Consider the following 21471-nt stretch of genomic DNA (forward strand, 5'->3'; position numbering starts at 1 on the left):
TTAGGGTATATCTACACTAGAAACTTCAAAGCGCTGCCGTGGGAACGCTCCTGCGGCAGCGCTTTGAAATGTGAGTGTGGTTGTGCGCAGGGAGAGGGGGGAAGGATGATTTTTCACACCCCTGAGCCAGCAAGTTAGAGCGCTATAAAATGTAAGTGTAGACATACCCTCAGGCCCCAGGGCCACTGTTTATACTAGTCCTCCCACCAAAATATCTTCCTGTCGTTGCTCAAACACCATGGCAGAAGCAACAGTAGGACCACTAGTGCAAAGCAGCCACCTGCATTTTAGCTACTACAATGAACAAGACTAGACAACATGTTGGTTAAAATACAGCAGCTGACAGCATCTTTTCTACAACAGCATTCTCGCTATTGCTGCCACATGTGGAGCTGTAGTAGCACAGAATAATGGAAATGTTTTTGAAGAAAGGCCAGAGCAGAGACTGCAGTTATTCTAATGGGGACTAGCAGACACTATAATTATCAATGCTCCAAAACATTTTCCACTATAAACCCTGTTTGTCCCATACTTACAACTTCATAAAAATATTCATTGAAGTCTTCTGTGCTTGGTCTCTGCCCAGAGGAAATTTTCTAAAAAGTGGCCAGAGTCCCTTCAGCAGTATGAGACATGGTAGAGACAAAAATCACTTTTCCCATTGTAATACCACCTTAAAATAATACATAAAAGCTACAGCAAAAATAGGCTCAATTTGAAACTTGGAACAGATGTGGTTCTTGCTGAGAACGAGAGCTTCTACTTGGTCTGAAAAACATTTTTGATTTAACAAAAGTTGTTGGAAATTATTTTACTAAGAATGCTCAGAAGCAAATGTTGTGAAGTCCATAGGTATCCTTCAGCCCTGTCTTACACATAGACCAACTCTACACTAGACTTTTGTCAACAGCTACGTTGTTCAGAGTGTGATCCCAGACAGACATAGCTATGCAAGCAAATGCCCCTAGAGTACGCACAATATGCCAGCAAAGGCAGCTTATTTCACTGGGGCGGGGGGAAAAGGGGACGACCTAGATAACTGTGCTTTTGCCAGGTTTTGCCAGTATAAGCTGCATCCACCCTAGGAGCACTTTGATGGTATAGTCTACTGGTATACCAATATAGTAAAATGGTACAACCCCCTAGTGTGGATACTGCTGTATGTAAACAAGTTTATACCTGTATAACAGTTTCCACCCTAGGGGGCTACTTTATATCACTTTCTAAACCATGTGCAGACCAATTCCTAAATTAAAAAACAAGGTGCTTTTTAAAATCGACTTAGGTAACCTGCCTTATCGAACACGATTTCAAACACCATTTAGCATCCAGTGCAGACACAGCATAAATCTTCACAATCACGTTAGCTAGTCCTATCATAACCTAGAAAGTAGCCTAAAGTCCTGTTCTTGACAGGCAAAAAAAAGGTTAATCGAGTTAAAGGTAACACAACTGAAAAGCTCCATTAAGATACAGCCTAAGTATGTTTGAAGCCATGTTAGCTGGCTGTGCTTTAGCCTAGCCTCTCCCCTAACCTAAAATGTGGTAGGCTAATTCAGACCTGTTAGCCTGCATCGTAAGCCATGCCTGCACTAGAAAAGAGGTTTATTTTTAAAAATGTACTAAGAAACCCTACTGGAAATATGGCAAGTTGTAGTTTTAATTCATGTTTGCTAGTCAAAATAAACATCAAGTTGTCAATAAATAATGCAGAAGTGTACTATAAAAATAATTCTGATCTGTATTTGGGAACAAGCAAGGTGATATATACATATCATGATGATGAAATACTTTCTGTTCCAACAGTAACTAAGGAGGATATTAATCAGCAGCTACTAAAGTTAATATTTTTTATATCAGTATGCCCGGCTAACTTACATCCAAGAGTTTTACAAGAACTGGCCGAGGTGCTTGCTGGACTCTTTAATGTCGATTTTTTAAATAAGTCTTGGAGCACTGGAGCAATTCCATGAGACTGGAAGAAAGCCAATGTTGTGCCAATATTTAAGAAGGGTAAAACAGGACGATATAGTAATTATAGGCCTGTCAGCCTGACATCCATCCGGGGCAAAATAATGGAATGACTGACCCATTCATTTAGATTATCAATTTGAGGATTTGTCGTAGATTGAGATGTCAATAAAGGAGGTTCTGGGACGGACTGATAAATTAAACAGTAATAAGTCACTAGGACCAGATAGTATTCACACAAGAGTTCTAATGAAAATAAAATAAGAAACTGCAGAACTACTAATTGTGGTATGTAACCTATTTAACATTTAAATCAGCTTCTATACCAAAGACTGGAGGATAGCTAATGTGCCACCAATTTTTAAAAGGCTCCAGAGACAATCTTGGCAACTACAGGCCAGTAATCCTTAATTCAGTGCCAAGCAAATTAGTTGAAACTATAGTACAGAACAGAATTCAGACACAGATGAACACAATTTGTTGGGGGACAGTCAATCTAGCTTTTGTAAAGGGAAATCATGACTCGCCAGTCTAATAGAATTCTTTGAGGGGGTCAACAAACATGTGGACAAAGGTAATCCAGTGGATATAGTGTACCTGGAATTTTAGAAAGCCTTTGACAAGGTCTCTTATCAAAGGCTCTTAAGCCAAGTAAGCAGTCATGGGATAAGAGGGAAAGTGCTCTCATGGATCATAACTGATGAAAAGACAGGAAACAAAGGGAAGGAATAAATGGTCAGTTTTCAGAATGTAGAGAGGTAAATAGCAGTGTCCCCCAAGGATCTGTACTGGGACCAGTGCTGTTCAACATATTCATAAATGATCTGGAAAAAGGGGTAAACAGTGAGGTGGCAAACTTTGCAGAGGATACAAAATTACCCAAGATAGTTAAATCCAAAGCTGATTGTGTAGAGTTACAAAAGGAACTCACAAAACTGGTGACTGGGCAACAAAATGGCAGATGAAATTCAATGATGATAAATGCAAAGTAATGCACAACGGAAAACATAATCCCAACTATAGGTACAAAATGATGAATTCTAAATTAGCTAGTAGGCGTCTATTACATGAGTGGGTTCATGAGGTTCTGTGGCCTGCAGTATGCAGAAGGCCAAACTAGAGGCTTCTGATGGTCCCTCCTGACCTTAAAGTCCATGAGTCTATGAGAATCTTGGAGTAATAGTGGATAGTTCTTTGAAAACATCAGCTCAATGTGCAGTGGCAGTCAAAAAAACTAACAATGTTAGGAACCATTAGGAAAGAGATAATAAGACAGTAAATATCACAATGCCACGATATAAATCCATGGTACACCCACACCTTGAATACTGCGTTCAGTTCTGGTCATCCCATTTAAAAAAAAAAACATATTGAAAATGGAAAAGATACAGAGGACAACAAAAATGATTATGGAACAACTTCCATATGAGGAGAGATTAAAAAGACTGGGACTATTCATCTTAGAAAAAGAGGCAAATTTAGGAGGGACATGATAGAGGTCTATAAAATTACAAATGGTGTGCGGGAAGTGTTATTTTCTCTTTCACATAACACAAAAACCAGGGGTCACGCAATGAAATTAAATAGACAGCAGATTTAAAACAAACAAAAGGAAGTACTTCTTCACACAAAGCACAGTCAACCTGTGGAACTCATTGCCAGGGGATTTTGTGAAGGCCAAAACTATAAAAGGATTCAACACAGAATTAGATAAGTTTCTGGAGGATAGGTCCATCAATGGTTATCAGGCAAGATGGTCAGGGATGCAACTGGTTTCCCCTAAGCTTCTAACTGGGGCTTGAACACAGGCAATGGATCATTTGATAACTGCTCTGTACTGTTCATTCCTTCACAGCAGCTCTACAACTTTATTGGACAGCAATAAACTATTCTGACAACAAAAATTACTACACGACCCCAGGAGGGGGGACCAAAGCCTGAGCCCATCCAAGCCCTGCCGCCCCAGGTGGGGGGGCCAAAGCCCAAGCCCCACCACCCTGGGTTGGGATGCAAAAGACCAAGAGCTTCAGCCCCAGGCAGGGGGCCTGTAATCTGATCCCCACTGTCCAGGGCTGAAGACCTCAGGCTTGGGCTTCGGCCCCTGGCTGGTGGGGCTTGGGCTTCGGCCCCTGGCCCCAGCAAGTCTAACGTCAACCCTGGTGACCTCATTAAAACGGGCTCATGACCCACAGTTTGAGAACCACTGCAAGCATCTGCCATTGGCCACTGCAGGAAGGCAGGATACTGGCCTGAATGAACCACTGGTCTGAGCCAATATGGCCATTCTTATGACTGATACAAGACTCGGTTAAAAAAAAATTAACAAAGAGGATAATATTAATTGTACTAGGGTCCTGAAGGGATCAGTCCTTGACCGTATGTTATTTAATATTCTATCAGTGACCTGAAGAGAAAAAGAAAACATCATTACTGATACAGCTGCAGATGACACAAAGATTGGGGGAGCTGTAAATAACCAAGAGGATAGATCACTGACAGAGTGATCTGGATTACTTGGTAAGCTGGGCGCATCAATCAATGTGCGTTTCAATAAGGCCAAATGTAAGGTACAAACAACACAGGCTTAGAAACTAAAATCTAGAAACGCAGGCTATCCATACAGGATGGGGTACTCTATCCTGGGAAGCAGCAAAGATGAAAATGACTTGGGAGTCATAGTGGATGATCGGCTGAATATAAGCTTCCAGTAAAATGCTGTGCTTAAAACCGCTAATGCAATTCTTGGATGCATCAACAGAGGACTGACTCAGAGTAGGGAGGTTTATTTACCTCTATATTTGGCTATTGGAATCCTGCGTCCAGTTCTGGTTTTCACACTTCAAGAAAGATGCTGATAAATTGCAGAGGTTTCAGAGAAGAGCCACAAGAACAATTAAAGGATTGGAGAAGATGCATTACAGTGAGAGACTCAATGAGCTCGATCTATTTAGTTTAGCAAAAAGAAGGTTAAAGCATGACTTAATCACAGTGTATAAGTACCTATTTGCAGTAAAGTGCTCTTCAATCTAGCAGACAAAGGTATAACAAAATTAAATGCCTGGAAGTTGAAACTAAGTACATTCCAACTAGAAATAAGGCACACATTTTTAACACTCAGCCCTGGTCTATACTACAGGGTTAGGTCGAATTTAGCCGCGTTAGGTTGATTTTACAATGTATGTGTCTACACAAGCAACCCCGTTCCGTCAACCTAAAGGGCTCTTAAAATCGACTTCTGTACTCCACCCCGGCAAGGTGAGTAGTGCTAAAATCGACCTTGCTGGGTCAAATTTGGGGTAGTGCGGACGCAAATTGACGTTATTGGCCTCTGGGAGCTATCCCAGAGTGCTCCAATGTGACTGGTCTGGACAGCACTTTCAACTCTGATGCATTAGCCAGGTACACAGGAAAAGCCCCGGAAAAAATTTTGAATTTAATTTCCTGTTTGGTCAGTGTGGCAAGCTCAGCAGCACAGATGACCATGCAGTCCTCCCAGAATCATAAGCGAGCTCCAGCATGGAGTGAATGGGAGACACTGGATCTGACTGCTGTATGGAGAGAAGAATCTGTGCAGGCAGAACTCCGATCAAAAAGAAGAAATGCTAATATATATACCAAAAATCGCACAGGGCATGATGGACAGAGACTACAACAGGGACATACAGCAGTGCTGCGTGAAAGTCAAGGAGCTCAGGCAAGCCTACCAAAAGACAAAGGAGGCAAACGATTGCTCTTGGTCAGAGCCCCATACATGCTGCTTCTATGATCAGCTGCATGGCATTCTGGGGGGTGACCCTACCACTATCCCACCACTGTCCATGGACACCTGCAAGGGGGAAGTCTCACACAACTTGGAGGAGGATTCTGTGGAGGAGAATGCACAGCAGGAAAGCCGTGAATCCATTCTCCCCGGCAGCCAGGACCCTTTCATCACGCTGGAGCCAGTACCCTCCCAAGGTGGGATCCCCGACCCTGAAGGCGGAGAAGGCACCTCTGGTGAGTGCACATTTGTAACTACAGTACAGGGTTTAAAAGCAATAGTGTTTAATGTTTGATTTGCCCTGAAGACTTGGGATGCATCTGTGGCCAGTACAGCTACTGGAAAAGTCTGTTAACGTGTCTGGGGATGGAGCAGGAATCCTCCACGGACATCTCCATGAAGCTCTCCTGGAGGTACTCTGAAAGCCTTTGCAGAAGGTTTCTGGGGAGGGCTGCCTTATTTCATCCTCCACGGTAGAACACTTTACCACGCCAAGCCAGTAGCAAGTAGTCTGGAATCACTGCAGCACAAAGTATGGCAGTGAATGGTCCTGGGTTTTGGTCGCATTCAAGCAACATTTGGTCTTTATCTTTCTGTGTTAGCCTCAGGAGAGTGATATCATTCATGGTCACCTGGTTGAAACAGGGGAATTTTTGTAAGGGAACAGTAAAAGGACCTCATTCATGCTGGGCTGTTTGCACTTGGCTAAAAAGGATCATCCCATAGCCACGTGGTGGGGGGAGGGGTGAAGGGATCATCCCAAATAGCCACGCGGAGAGGTGGGAGGAGGTGTGTGCTGCACATCCACCTGAAAACCACAGCCCCTCCTTTCAAATGGCAAACCCAACTGGCATTGCTTGCTATGGGAAAGGAGGATGCTGCAGTCTGAAAACATTCCCACGTTATGAATGAATCCGATGAATGCATCCGATGAAGTGAACTGTAGCTCACGAAAGCTCATGCTCAAATAAATTGGTTAGTCTCTAAGGTGCCACAAGTACTCCTTTTCTTTTTGCGAATACAGACTAAGACGGCTGTTACTCTGAAACACGTTATGAAGGCGTTAGAAGCCAAACCCACGTACCCTTTGGCTTACCATGGCTGCCTGGAAACCAAATTCTGTTGCCCAGGCATGTGTGATGTGTCACCATACAAGCAGGAGCTCAATATAAAAGACAAAATGCGACCTTGTACCTAAGCACATGTGCTGTCTGCTGTGAATTGCTTGATTCACTGTGAAAAAGTCTCCCTTTTGTTCTCAGAAATGTATTATCTTAAATTTTACTCTCCCTTTTTATCCCCCTGCAGGTGCCAATGTTTCTATGCTCCCGCTATCATCTCCATCCCTGAGGTTATCGCAGATTAGAAGGCAAAAAAATGCACTCGTGATTACATGTTTTCCGAGCTCATGAAGTCCTCCAGCACTGATAGGACACAGCTGAATGCATAGACGCATTCAGTGGAAGAGTCCAGGAAAGCATTAAGTAAGCACAATGAGAAGAGGCAGGATACAATGCTGAGGCTAATGGGGGAGCAAACAGACATGCTCAGGCATCTGGTGGAGCTGCAGGAAAGCCAACAAGAGCACAGACCGCCACTGCATCCACTGTACAACCGCCTGCCCTCCTCCCCAAGTTCCATATCTTCCCCACCCAGACGCCCAAGAAAGTGGCGGGTGTGGCTCCGGGCACTCAGCCACTCCACTCCAGAAGATGGCCCAAGCAACAGAAGGCTGTCATTCAAACGGTTTTGATTTGTAGTGTGGCTACAATAAGCCACGTACCCTTGTCGTTCCCTCCTCCCCCACCGCACCTTACCTTATCAGTTATCCCCCCCCCCTTTTTTTTTAATTAATAAAGAAAGAATACATGGTTTCAAAACCATAGTGACTTTATTTCCTTTGCCAGCTGTGATCGAAGTGGGGAGGGTGGTTGGCCTACAGAGGATTAAAATTGACAAAGGGGGCGGGCTTGTATCAAGGAGAAACACACACAACTGTCACACCGTAGCCTGGCCAGTCATGAAACTGGCCAGTCATGGGAGCAAGGGGTAGGCTGGGTCTCCAAGGATAACTATTGGCATTTCAACATCCCCAACAGTAATTTTCTTGTCTGGGAAGTAAGTCCCTAATGCAGCTAAAGTAAGTCCCTTCTTGCAGCTGCTCAAACAGCCCAAAGTTCCTAAAGATGCGAGCGTCATGCACCTTTCCCGGCCATCCCACGTTGATGTCAGTGAAACATCCCTTGTGATCCACCAGTGCTTGCAGCACCATTGAGAAGTACCCCTTGCGGTTTATGTACTAGTTGGCAAGGTGGTCCAGTGCCAAGATAGGGATATGCGTTCCGTCTATCGCCCCACCACAGTTAGGGAAACCCATTGCAGCAAAGCCATCCACTATGACCTGCACATTTCCCAGAGTCATTACCCTTGATAGCAGAACATCAGTGATTGCACTGGCTACTTGAATCACAGCAGTCCCCACAGTAGATTTGCCCGCTCCAAATTGATTCCTGACTGTCAGACGTTGCAAGCTTCCACAGGGCTATCACCACTTGCTTCTCAACTGTCATTAGAGCCCCACTGCTGCCGTGATGTCCCAATTGCCACATCCTGTGCTTTCAGGAATGTCTGTGTCCATGCCCCCCCCCCCCCCCATCGTCCTCGTGCTGCTGTCTCTTAGCCAGGTTCTGCACATACTGCAGTATAATGCATGAGGTGTTTACAATGCTCGCAAAAGCAGCGGTGAGCTGAGCAGGCTCCATGCTTATTGTGCTATGGCATCTACACGGGTAACCCAGGAAAAAAGGCGCGAAATGATTGTCTGCAAATGCTTTCATGGAGGGAGGGAAGGGAGACTGATGACATACCCAAAACCACCCGCGACAATGTTTTTGCCCCATCAGGCATTGGGAGCTTAACCCAGAATTCCAATGGGCAGCAGAGACTGCAGAAACTGTGGGATAGCTTCCCACAGTCAACTCTCCGTGAGTCAATGCTAGCCACAGCCGTGAGGATGCACTCCGCCGACTTAATGTGCTTAGTGGGGACATTCACAATGGACTGTCTAAGATTGATTTCTAAAAATCGACTTCTATAAAATCAACCTAATTTTGTAGTGTAGACATACCCTCAGAGCAATTAACAACTTTTGGTAACAACTTACCAAAAGTCATGGTGGATTCTCCAGCACTGGAAATTTTTAAATCAAAATTAGATGTTTTTCTAAAGGTCATGTTCAACTTCAACCACAGCTCTTGGACTTGAAGCAATATTAATTTGGGGAAGTCCTACTGCCTGTCTCATGCAGGAGATCAGACTAAATGATTATAATGGTCCCTTCTGATCTTAAAATATAAGAATCTAAGGGGGAGTCTTAGGGCTTGCCTTCACCAGCTAACATGCTAAAACTACATCATGCCTCATCTACACTAGAATTTTAACATGTTAAATACACATCGTTATTCCTAGGCCTTGTCTGTCTTCACTATGACAAGAGATGTGTTCTTAACTCAAGCCAGCAGATCCAGGAAAACCCTAGTTCTTCAAGTCTTCAACTCAACCATCTAATGCATGGGAAAACACAGCTTTCTCTTCATTAGGATTTACCTCATCGTTAGTTAATTCAAATTAAAAATACATCTTTTTCCTAATGAAGAGCTGAAGGTGTGATGTTAGGTACTCCAATGGGGAGTCTATGCTTTAATTTGGCCAGTCTAGCATGTGTTAAAGGCATTGTCTAAACCAGAGACGGGCAAAGTTTTTGGCCCTCAGGCCACATCTGGAAATAGAAATTGTATGGTGGGCCATGAATGCTCACAAAATTGGGGTTGGGGTGCGGGAGGGGGTGATGGCTCTGGTTGGGGGTGCAGGCTCTGGGTTGGGGCCAGAAATGGCGAGTTCAGGGTGTAGGAGGGGGCTCCGGGCCGGGGGAGGGCTCTGGCTGGGCGTGCAGGCTCTCGGGGGTGGGGCTGAGGATGAGGGATTTGGGGTGCAGGAGGGTGCTCCAAGCTGGGATCGAGGGGTTTGGAGGGTGGGAGAGGGATCAGGACTGGGGCAGGTAGTTGGGGCACAGGGAGAGGCGCAGGCTCCAGGTGGCGCTTACCTCAAGCAGCTCCCAGAAGCAGCGGCACGTCCCCATTCCAGCTCCTATGCGGAGCCACGGCCAGGCGGCTGTGCGTGCTGCCCCGTCCGCAGGTGCTACCCCTGCAGCAACCATTGGCCACAGTTCCTGGCCAATGGGAGCTGTGGGGGTGGCACTTGGGGCGGGAGCAGCATGCAGAGAACCCCCTGGCTGCCCCTACGTGTAGGAGCCAGAGTGGGACCATGCTGCTTCTTCCGGGAGCCGCATGCAGTGGTCCCCAACCCTGCTCCTTGGCTGAAGCACCAGAGCGGGGCAAGCCCCAAACCCCACTCCCCAGCAGGAGCTCAAGGGCTGGATTAAAACGGCTGTCGGGCCAGATCCAGGCCGCGGGCCATAGTTTGCCCATCCCTGGTCTAAACAGCACTTTTCAAATGCGTTATGTAGCACATTAGCTAACACATACTAACATCACACCTCCTAAACTAGACAAGGTCCAAGGCATAGCCTAGGAGTTTTCTAATTCAATTTTTAAAAAGAACCGGTTTTCCTAATATAGAGATACCCTAGGAGATAAATGAACTCGCATTCTTGTGCAATAGGGCCTTGATCCGGCAAACCCTTGTTTCCAAGTCTTGGTTACACTCAGAAAATGCACTGTATTTCAAAACAAGTTAACAATCTTAAATACGATTCTGCCCTTAGTGTGGATAAGAGCAGGCAGCCCTGCTTAAAGGGGCATTAGCTGTGCATGGTTAACCATAAAGCCAGTGTCTATAGCTTTATTTTCAGTGAAGTTAGCTCAACTGAGTACTTTAACTCCACTGAAAATCCCCCCTAGCCCTGGTCTACACTACAGAGTTAGGTTGACATAAGATGCCCTGTGTCAACCTAACTCTGTAAGTGTCTATGCTAAAATATCGCTCCCGCCAATGTAACTTGCGCGCTATGCCAACTTAATTCCACCTCCGCAAGAGGTGTAGTGCTTAGGTCAACATAGTTCCATCAACACGGTGTCAGTATAGACACTGCTTGCTTACATCAACTGTTACTGGCTTTCAGAAGCTATCCCACAATGCCCAATGCTGAGAGTTAAATCACTGTAAGTGCTCCTGGTGAGGGGGCACACTGCCAACACAAGGAGCACAGTGAGGACATGCAAAAGCGATTTAATGATTGTGGTGGCCGTACGTCGACATTACAAAATTATGTCAACCTAAGTTATGTCCACATACCCTCAATGGTGCAGCAGATACAGATTAACACCTTGAAGAATGTCTGAACTTAACTCCATTGAAAAATACCACAATAATCGGCATGGCCTATGGGATAATTTGTGGGAGTACAGAATTGTAGGATCAGGGCCCTACTGGATTCAAGGATACAATAAACTTCTCCAGGTTATTTCTATTCCTCTCCCTGTCTTCCCTTTCTGTTTTGGTCTTTTTTTTTTTTTTAATGGAAATTAAATGTGTAAAACTGTGCTACAACAACATTATGTGCAACTGTCACAATATTAAGTCAGGAAATGCAAGAGTTAAAGTGTTAACAACATTAACTTGACTCATTGCACAAATGTATTTTGCATTTCTGTTTCAGGTTTAGCATGGTAGGTTAATATTTTGCTCACCTGTATAAAATGTATAGAATGCACAATGCAACGAAGTTAATGTTCCTGATGGAAAGTTGATGTTTGCATTTCCTGGGCTTTTAATCGTGCTACCAACATTAAATGTCTCATTAGTAAAAATGTTTTGCATTTAAACGTAGTATATACTACTGAAAGAAAGCAGGTTCCAGCAAGTTGTAGTAATGGACTGTTAATTCTGAAGAGACTTAACAGTAGCTGCAGCTACATGTTCCACTAACAAAAACATTTTAAGTTGCCATAGATACAGCTATGGAGCCAAATTCAGTTACAGAATAAGCAGATGCAACTCCACTGATGTTCACAGAATTGCACCTTCTTACATCAGCGTCAAAATTTAGCCCCCAATAACCTCTGCCATCCCTTGATCATACTTTTATTATTGGTATTGCTAGCACCTCGAAACACCAGTCAAGGATTAATGCCTCACTGGGCCAGGCACTGTACACACATACTAGGATCTAAAGAGGTTAGCTAACACGTGTTAAGAGTCAAGGTAGTGTGTCTCTAATACATGGCAACCTGTGAGTTAAAAGTCTCGGTTGCTGAGGGGACCCTAGACTTCAGCTTAGCACTGTAAAAGTCAACTCTGCGTTGTCCGCAATTGAGTGTTAGAGCATGTCAAGTGAACATTTTCTAACGCACCTTTAAAGCCTAGGCAAGACCTAGGCAAGTCATCTGAAACCTACTTTGTGTAGGGTTAGACAGCAGTGCTTAAGGCCATGTCTACGCTATTTTGGGCATGGCTACACTGGAAACTTCAAATAACTGCAGCAGGAACGCTCCAGCGGCAGCGCTTTGAAGTGCGAGTTAGGTCTTTTCTTAGCTGACCTGTCCTGGTTTTTTTAATCTCGCCTCACGTGAAAGCTGTTCCATACTCCTGATAATTTTTGTTGCCCTCCTCTGTCCCTTTTCCAATTCTAATATATCTTTTTTGAGATGGAGCGATCAGAACTGCACACAAAATTCAAGACATGAGTATACCACGGATGTATTTAGCGGCATTATGATATTTATTGTCTTATTATCTATCCCTTTTCTCATGGTTCTTAACATTCTGTTCGCTTTTTTGACTGCTGCTGCACACTGAGCAGATGTTTTCAGAGAACCATCCGCAATGACCCCAAGATCTCTTTCTTGAATGGTAAAAGCTAATTTAGAGCCCATTATTCTGTATGTATAGTTGGGATTATATTTTCCAATGTGAATCACTTTGTATTCATCAACATTGAATTTTATCTACCATTTTCTAGCCTAGTCACCCAGTTCTGAGAGATCCCTTTGTAACTCTTCACAGTCAGGTTTGGATTTAACTATCTTGGGTAATTTTGTATCCTCCACAAACTTTTCCTTCTCACTGTTTACCTCTTTTTCCAGAGGCTTTATAAATATGTTGAACAGCACCTGTCCCAATTCAGGACCCTGGGCTTCTCTGCTATTTACCTCTCTCCACTGTGAAAACTGACTATTTATTCCTACCTTTTATTCCCTATATTTTAATCAGTTACTGATCCATGAAAGGACCTTCCCTCTTATCCCAGGACTGCTTATTTGTCTTAAGAGCCTTTGGTGAGACACCTTGTCAAAGGCTTTCTGAAGGTCCAAGTACACTATATCTATTGGATCATCCTGGTCCACATGTTTGCTGACACCTTCAAATAATTCTAATGGATTGGTGAAGCATGGTTTTCCTTTACAAAAGCCATGTTGACTTTTCCCCAACATATTGTGGCATGTGTGTGTCTGATAATTCTGTTCTTTACTATAGTTTCATCCTATTTGCTTGGTACTGAACTTCGGCTTACTGGCCTGTAATTGCCAGGATCACCTAGAAACTTTAAAAATTCAGCAGTACATTAGCTATCCGCCAGTCATCGGATATAAATCTGCCAGTTTAATCTCAATGGTGTTTTAACAGGACAATTTAAAATATAGGTAACCATGATTAATTATTTGAACTGATCAAGTTAGCAAAAAACATCCAATCAGTGAACTAATTTTGCATGTCAGATTTCATTTGAAAGGCATAAGTTTTGGAGATACAAATACAGTGCACTCCTTTTATATGAATCATATCTGTACTGGATAATTTGATTCTTATAAGCAGTTATTCTTACAAGTGGAATATTTTATGTTCTTATAGGAATGATTTTGTCCCACTGGTTTTGATCACTATATGCAGCTGATTCTTATTTCAGCGATTCTTCTAAATGGAATGCACTTTATCAGAATTTTATCGAGTATTAGATTCGTTAAAACTGAAAGATTCTAAAAATCCAGTCTACTTTTTGCTCTTCTCTCAGGTTGAACAATAAAAATCCAGGAAGTCAGTTTTGGAGGGGTGGGGGTGGCCAATTTTCCTCTTAGCTTCTAAGTGCTGCATATTGAAATAACACTTATGCAATGTTTGTATCCCAATCACTTGTTTCCAGTAGCATAATTTATTGTTTAAAAATCATGAAAACATTTCTATTGTTTTAGGACTTATGAGGACTTTGTTTTGGCAAAATTGAGAGTCAGGTTGGTGGAATTCTGAAAACAAAAGTGTGGAGAGCGGGGTGAGGGGTAGCGTTACAACAACAAGTTACCTGGCTCCTCCTTAGTTTGGCTTTTAGATTTGGTTTAATAGGGTTGCCAGTTTAAAAGATCTGGCTGTCTGGTCTTTTTTTAAGTGACTGGAATGGCAAAGAATAGAGTCCACATTTTTAAGCGAATAGGACAAAGTAGCAAGGTCCTACCTTTCTTACTCCTGTTTGGTTGAAGCATTTTAATTATGCTTAAGGAACTGAGAATTACGCTGAGGGACCTGGTCTTATTTAGTCTGCAGAAAAGAACAGTGAGGGGGGGATTTGATAGCAGCCTTCAACTACCTGAAGGGGGGTTCCAAAAAGGATGGAGCTAGGCTGCTGTCAGTGGTGGCAGATGACAGAACAAGGAGCAATGGTCTCAAGTGGCAGTGGGGGAGGTCTACGGTGGATATGAGGAAACACTATTTCACCAGAAGGGTGGTGAAGCACTGGAATGGGTTACCTAGGGAGGTGGTGCAATCTCCATCCTTAGAGGTTTTTAAGGCTCGGCTTGACAAAGCCCTGGCTGGGATGATTTAGTTGGGGTTGGTCCTGCTTTGAGCAGGGGGTTGGACTAGATGACCTCCTGAGGTCTCTTCCAAGCCTGATATTCTATGATTTTCAGCATTTGCAAACACCATCTATCTATTCTGGGTTGACATTTATGCAGAAAGCCCCAATAATATGGATGCACAGCTGGAGAAACCATGCAATGTTTCAGAGTAGCAGCCGGGTTAGACTGTATTCGCAAAAAGAAAAGGAGTACTTGTGGCACCGTAGAGACTAACAAATGTTGCCTCTGCAACCTCTACGTTCTGAGGCAATGAGCGTAATACACTTGGGCCAGAGCACAAGAGGACTATTGTATTCCTACTTCCACAGATCCAATGGCTCAAAAGGCTCATGTGGAGGAAGCAGAGGGGCAATGGTTGCTCTTCCAACCCAAAGTTTTTAATGGAGGAGTTACATTCAGCAGTACTGTCCCAGTTTAGACAGAATTCCCTTCCTCCCAAGTTCGCTCCTAGCCCAACTTGCTCTAGTAACACAATGAAAGGGCTTCATATTAAGGATCTTTCTATCCAAGAAGTATAACCATGCCAGGAGATCCGGTTAGGTCAATTTTGTATTTTGGACCAGAACATTAAGAGTCCCTGCATCATACTAAAGTCTTGAAGGGACACTGGTAAGGTCCCATCTGCACTACAAATGAAATGGTGTTCCATTGTGTCAGGCAAACTTGGTTGCATTTGCAATACTAGAACTCCCTTAATGTAAAATTTAACATTGCAATGATGTAGATTTTGTGAGTGATTGGTACAAGATAAGGGGCAGAACTTTATTTCTATCGTAATTTCTCCACTCATGAAGACTGCTAACTTTGCCCTTAGTTACAAGCAATGAAAAACATCCATCCAAGTGTGTGTCTGGTAAAGAAACATTTGCAGCACATGGTAACAAAACCAGCTCTATAGAGATGAGTGCATGTTGTTGCAATATCCATTATAGTTCCCTTTGGATAAACATAAAAATCAGAATTATCTATACATTTCTAAAGTAGCTGCTTTATTCTAAGGGGGATCGTTGGAGCTCTGATGCACAAAAGTAGCCCCACTTCCAACATTTTGAAGCTAACATGTATCTCCAAAAGCTTTATGGAGCTACTGTCTCATTTTACGTGAACAGTAATTACAACACACACAAACAAATGTTATTAGGATTAGGAGATCAATTGGAGAAGAATGCCTCCTTTCCGAGTTCAAAGATCCTAGCCCCTTCCCCAAAATTACTGCTCTGACTGTTCGTCAACTGGGTTTAAATCTGAAGTAAAAATTTGAATTTCTGAAATTCAAGCTGGTGGCAACTATCTTGCTGAGAAGTTACTGACATGGAAACCTTACAGAAGATGGTTAAACCAATATTAAGAGGATGAAAACTAGTTACAGATCAAACAGAAACAAGCAAGTGGCTTAACATTTGGAACAGTAACACATTTAGTCTTGTCATTATACCAAGCAGACTATTAAATAAAACCACCACTATCAATCTGTAGCTCAGGCGTTTTAAATTACAAGGGCTCTCTCTGCTTCAGGATATACAACTAACACACAGTGCAGGGATACAAACATATTTAGTAATATGTTTTAAAATAGCATTGGACAAATATTAAAAAAAGCAAATATTAAAAAAAGCGTCTGTTATTGTATTAGGAAGTGCTCAGATACCAGGGTGATGAGAGCCATACAAGTACTTAAGCATACAGAAATTAAAGTTACACAAGGGTAAGTTCTAAAGCATAGGCTCCAGTTACCTGGTCTAATTTAACATGTGCGTGTGTATATAACTTGGTTTCCAAACATCATGGTAACTAGACAGTGGGGGTAAGAAATAAACCCAGTATTTCAGTAAGGAATACCACTCCCACCATAAATTCTCATTGCCTCTTGTTCTGAAATAGGTGGGCAGAATACAGTCTCCTCAAAGGAAACCCTCAAGCATAGGATTTGCCTAACAAAAGCAGGTAACTGGTTCATCAAGTTCTGAAGTCCTGCCTTCCTTTAGAGGGGGAAAAGGCTCTCTGAGTCCCTCATTAGACACCTGGACAATTTTGCCACATAGACCAATTTTGGAGGCAACGGCAAAGGAAGAGTTAATAAGAATTCAGACAATCAGTATGAAATTAGATTACCTTTGCTTTATTATACAGTTACAAGAGTGGTAAAAATCAGTCAAAGACATCCAGCTACTTTTTCTTTACATACAGGGTTAAAGCTTGGTTCTATCTTGCTACATATAGAGCAGTGACATGTATCTGAGTGCCCGAGCATGGTAACTGCTACAGCAGTGGTTTTCAACTGCTGGTCCACGGACCCCCGGGGGTCTGCAGGCTATGTCTAAGGGATCCACGAAACGCTGTTATAACCATAGAACAGTGTTTTTCAACCTGGGGTCTGCAGACTATATCTAAGATTTCCAAAGGTGTCCACTCCTCCATTCAAAATTTAGGGGCCCACAAAGGAAAAAAAGTTTAAAACCACTGTCCTATAGCATACAACAGATAAAGATCCAAATCCCATCTGCCCCTTCTGTTGCTACTAGCTTTGTATCCACACTTGAAAATTAATCCAGAATAAGGTAGTGTGTGTGTGAATTTAAAATGGATTACCTCTCTATATAGATACTTATTCCAGAATAAGCATGCCTTTTTCCATGTTTAAACTAATTCAGAACAAGGTACGCTTATTCTGGAATAAATGCATCCAGACATGGAATTAATCAGGAATAGTTAACCCACAGTAAATTGCAGTGTTGTTGTAGCCATATTGGTCCCAGGATATTAGACAGGCAAGATGGGTGAGGTAATCTCTTTTATTGGATCAACTTCTGCTGACGAAAAAGACAACCTTTCAAATTTACACAGAGCTCTTCTTCAGGTCTGGGAAAGGTACTGAGAGTGTTATAGCTAAATACAAGGGTGGAACAGATAAGGAGTTAACACATGTTGCAAGAGACCACTCAAAGTGAAGTAGGCAGTTAACACCACTACAGTATTAGTGGGTTTCAGATAGTTATAATGAACCACTGTAACTTCACGTTCTATCTTATTCCAGATTAATTTTCACATGTGCAAACACAAATACCGTAACACTGTACAAGACCATGTCCCAGGACACTTCAGTGCACTTGGAGTCATGGTGTCTACAAAACCAAGAATGCTGTGAACACGTCTGGAAACTACTACAATAGAACCTCATAGTTACGTACACCTTAGGAATGGGGACTGTTCATAACTAAGAAATGTTCGTAACTCAGAACAAAACATTATAGTTGTTCTTTCAAAAGTTTACAACTGAACATTGACTTAATACAGCTTTGAAATTTTACTATGACAGAAGAAAAATGCTCCTTTCCTTTTTTTTTTTTTAAGTTTACATTTAACACTGTATTGTATTTGCCTTTTTTTTTCTCCCGACTCTGCTGCTGCCTGGTTGTGTACTTCCAGTTCCAAATGAGGTGTGCTGCTGACTGGTCAGTTTGTAACTCTGAGGTTCTACTGTATTCCCAAGAATGTAGATGGGCCAATAGCGGTGCATACAATATTTAACCTAGAGTTGCAGTGGGGGGGGAAGCGCTTGGTTAGGAGGAACCCTGAATGAATGTGGCAGAGTTTGGGCTCATAAGACAAGATCACTGCTCTGAAGACTTAAACTGGATCTGGATGTGAAATGAAGGCATGCAACATGGGGGGGTATAACTACAAATAAAGAGAGCACTGGGAGGAAGAGGGGTGTCTACAGGGACTTGCAGGGCTGGGAGGTCACATAGGCACAAGAGAAGCTGCGGGATATGCAGGACTGGGAGCAATATGGGGTTTTCAGGTGAAATCCTGGGAACATCAGGGCTTTGGTATGAAAAATGAGAGTGGAGGAGATGTTCACAAAGGATCTCAAGCAGAGCTACATAGGGATTTGCAAGGCTAGAAGCAGGCCTACTGTGAGGGTTCTAGAGATAGGGGATGTGTTGGGAGGTTGCAGGGCTAGGAACATCCTGCAAAGAATAGCAGGGAGGGCTAAAAAGCTAAGTGGTGTTTGTAGGGGGCTGCTGGAGATCACGCAGGGGGCTGCAGTGCAGAGTATGGTTTGTAGCCCCCCCTAATCAGGAGGCTGTAGGTGGGCAGTTGCAGGGGATCCTGAGGAGAGGAAGGACTGTGAGGTGCATTCAGGGAGAGGAGAAGGGCTGCAGGAGAGAGAGACAGGAGATCCTTGGGAGGATGAGGAGGGCTAAAGGGGGGTGGTTTTGCAGGGGATAAGGGAGATGGGCTGCGGGGGTATGTTTGCAGGAGATCTGGGGGGTGGGACAGGTGGGACAAGGAGGGCTGTGGGGGAGGGTAGCAGGGGAGATGGAGTTGCAGGGAATGGGGACGTTGCAAGAAATCCCAGGGAGGAGTGACAAGCATGAGGGTGTGTGGCAGGTGATGGGGGGGTGGGGGGAGGAGAGATACAGGAGACCTGTGGTGGGCAAGTGGTGGGGGAAGCTGTAGAGAGGTGGGAGGCCTGTTACAGGGGATCTTGGGAGGGGATGTTTGCATGACAGGGCAGTGCAGGGGATCCAAGAGGTTGACGGGGGGGAGGCTACAGGGGATGTTGGGGTGGGGGGTGCATGTGGGAGGTTTACAGGAGATTGGGAGTAGGAGGAATTTTGGAGAGAAGGATTTACAGGGGATCTAGGAGGAACTAAGCAGTAGAAAGGAGGATGTTGTGGGGAACCCAGCAGGGGGGTGGGGGGGTTACAGAAGGTTGGGGGGAGGGATTTTGGATCCCAGGGAGGTTACAGGACAGGGCAGCACAGAGGATCCAGGGGCTGTTGCAAAGAGTCGGAGAGAGACAGTGGGGAAGGAGATTTACAGGACAAGTCTGTGCAAGGGATCGGGGGGGGGGGGGCAGCAGGAGATTCGTGGGGGGGAGGGTTACAGGACAAGGCAGTGCAGGGGATCGTGGGGGGGGGCAGCAGGGGATTCGTGGGGGGGAGGGTTACAGGACAAGGCAGTGCAGGGGATCGTGGGGGGGGGCAGCAGGGGATTCGTGGGGGGGAGGGTTACAGGACAAGGCAGTGCAGGGGATCGTGGGGGGGGGGCAGCAGGGGATTCGTGGGGGGGAGGGTTACAGGACAAGGCAGTGCAGGGGATCGTGGGGGGGGGCAGCAGGGGATTCGTGAGGGGGAGGGTTACAGGACAAGGCAGTGCAGGGGATCGTGGGGGGGGCAGCAGGGGATTCGTGAGGGGGAGGGTTACAGGACAAGGCAGTGCAGGGGATCGTGGGGGGGGCAGCAGGGGATTCGTGGGGGGGAGGGTTACAGGACAAGGCAGTGCTGGGGATCGTGGGGGGGGGCAGCAGGGGATTCGTGGGGGGGAGGGTTACAGGACAAGGCAGTGCAGGGGATCGTGGGGGGGGCAGCAGGGGATTCGTGGGGGGGAGGGTTACAGGACAAGGCAGTGCAGGGGATCGTGGGGGGGGGCAGCAGGGGATTCGTGGGGGGGAGGGTTACAGGACAAGGCAGTGCAGGGGATCGTGGGGGGGCAGCAGGGGATTCGTGGGGGGGAGGGTTACAGGACAAGGCAGTGCAGGGGATCGTGGGGGGGGCAGCAGGGGATTCGTGGGGGGGAGGGTTACAGGACAAGGCAGTGCAGGGGATCGTGGGGGGGCAGCAGGGGATTCGTGGGGGGGAGGGTTACAGGACAAGGCAGTGCAGGGGATCGTGGGGGGGGGCAGCAGGGGATTCGTGGGGGGGAGGGTTACAGGACAAGGCAGTGCAGGGGATCGTGGAGGGGAGCAGGAGGGGCTGCAAAACACAGCGGTGTACGGAATCCAACCAGGGAGAAACAGCAGGGTCGCTTCCAGGGGGAGCAGCGGGGGTGTTGAAGGACAGCGCAGGGCACGGGTCAAGAACCCAGGACGATGTGGCCAGGGACCCCTACCTTTCCCAGGTCCCTTCCTGCACTTTGGGGGTGCACCCCATCTCCCAACCCCCATCTCATGGGGTCCAGAGGCGGGCACTGCGACGTCGGGCCCCGATTGGCCCGCTGCCCCGCCCATCAGGCTGAAGCACCCCCCTCTAATGCGCTTCAGGAGCACCCCCCGAGACACCGCGCGCCCATTAGCCCGCCGCGCCATCAGTCTCAGCCTCTGCGGCTGCCTCATTAGCGGAGAAGGCTGTCGCTCCCAGCTACCGCGCCCTCCCTCTTCCGCGCAGTTGGCACTGGTGCCTCGTGCTGCCAATCATGCTACATTAGCCCCGCTCCCGCCCCTCCATTGGCCAGCTAGCCTGTACATCAGGCGTCGCGATCCCGCCCCCTAACCCCTTTCATTCCATACAATGAGCCCCTGTCCTCCCCCCCCCCCGGGTCTCCCGCCCGAACAAACCGATGCCCTAACTCAGCAAGCCTCCCACCCACCGGGTACCTGGGTACGAAGCGGGTCCGGCACGGCACCGACGCCCCCTTCTCGCAGGCCCTCAGAGCCGAGGCTGCTTCTGCGCAACGCCCGCCAAAACAGCCCCCCCAGCGCGCAGGCGCCTGGTTCTCCACATTGCGCATGCGCAGCCAATGCGCTTCCCTCCCCCATTTGTACACATATGGGAGCGCCCTTGGGTTTATCTCAGCGCATGCGCAGATGAGCACTTTCTGGCTGGTGCGTTTTTATTCCCTTTTCCGTGACGCTGCCAGGTATAAGCCCTGGTCCGGTCTGTTTCACAAGGCTAATGCTCGCGGTGTAGTGCCAGTGACACAAAACAGGTCATTTAATTCTTCCCACCACAGTAATCGACACCCTCGCCTCATCGAATGATTGACAAGACAGCCCGCCAGTCAAACTCAACGCTTGGCAACAACGGCCAAACATTGGGCAGTTTAGAGCGTGATTGTCCATCAGCAAACCAATCAGAGGTGAGATAC

At 45.6% G+C, this 21471-nt stretch overlaps 1 protein-coding gene across 1 annotated transcript in view; it reads right to left on the bottom strand.

Annotated features, from left to right (window-relative positions):
* The window catches only part of CBX5 (chromobox 5), a gene marked incomplete at its 5' end in the record, with an annotated part of 61367 nt that extends 40253 nt beyond the window's left edge, over positions 1-21114 (bottom strand). Inside the window, 2 exon segments of the mRNA XM_084610526.1 lie at positions 20981-21057; positions 21060-21114. Of these exon segments, the coding sequence (XP_084466652.1) occupies positions 20981-21057; positions 21060-21114 (132 nt within the window).
* Between the last annotated feature and the right edge of the window lie 357 nt (positions 21115-21471).

This window comes from Lepidochelys olivacea, assembly GCF_965140295.1.
Source record: "Lepidochelys olivacea isolate rLepOli2 genome assembly, chromosome: 20".
NCBI classification, from domain to species: Eukaryota; Metazoa; Chordata; order Testudines; family Cheloniidae; genus Lepidochelys; species Lepidochelys olivacea.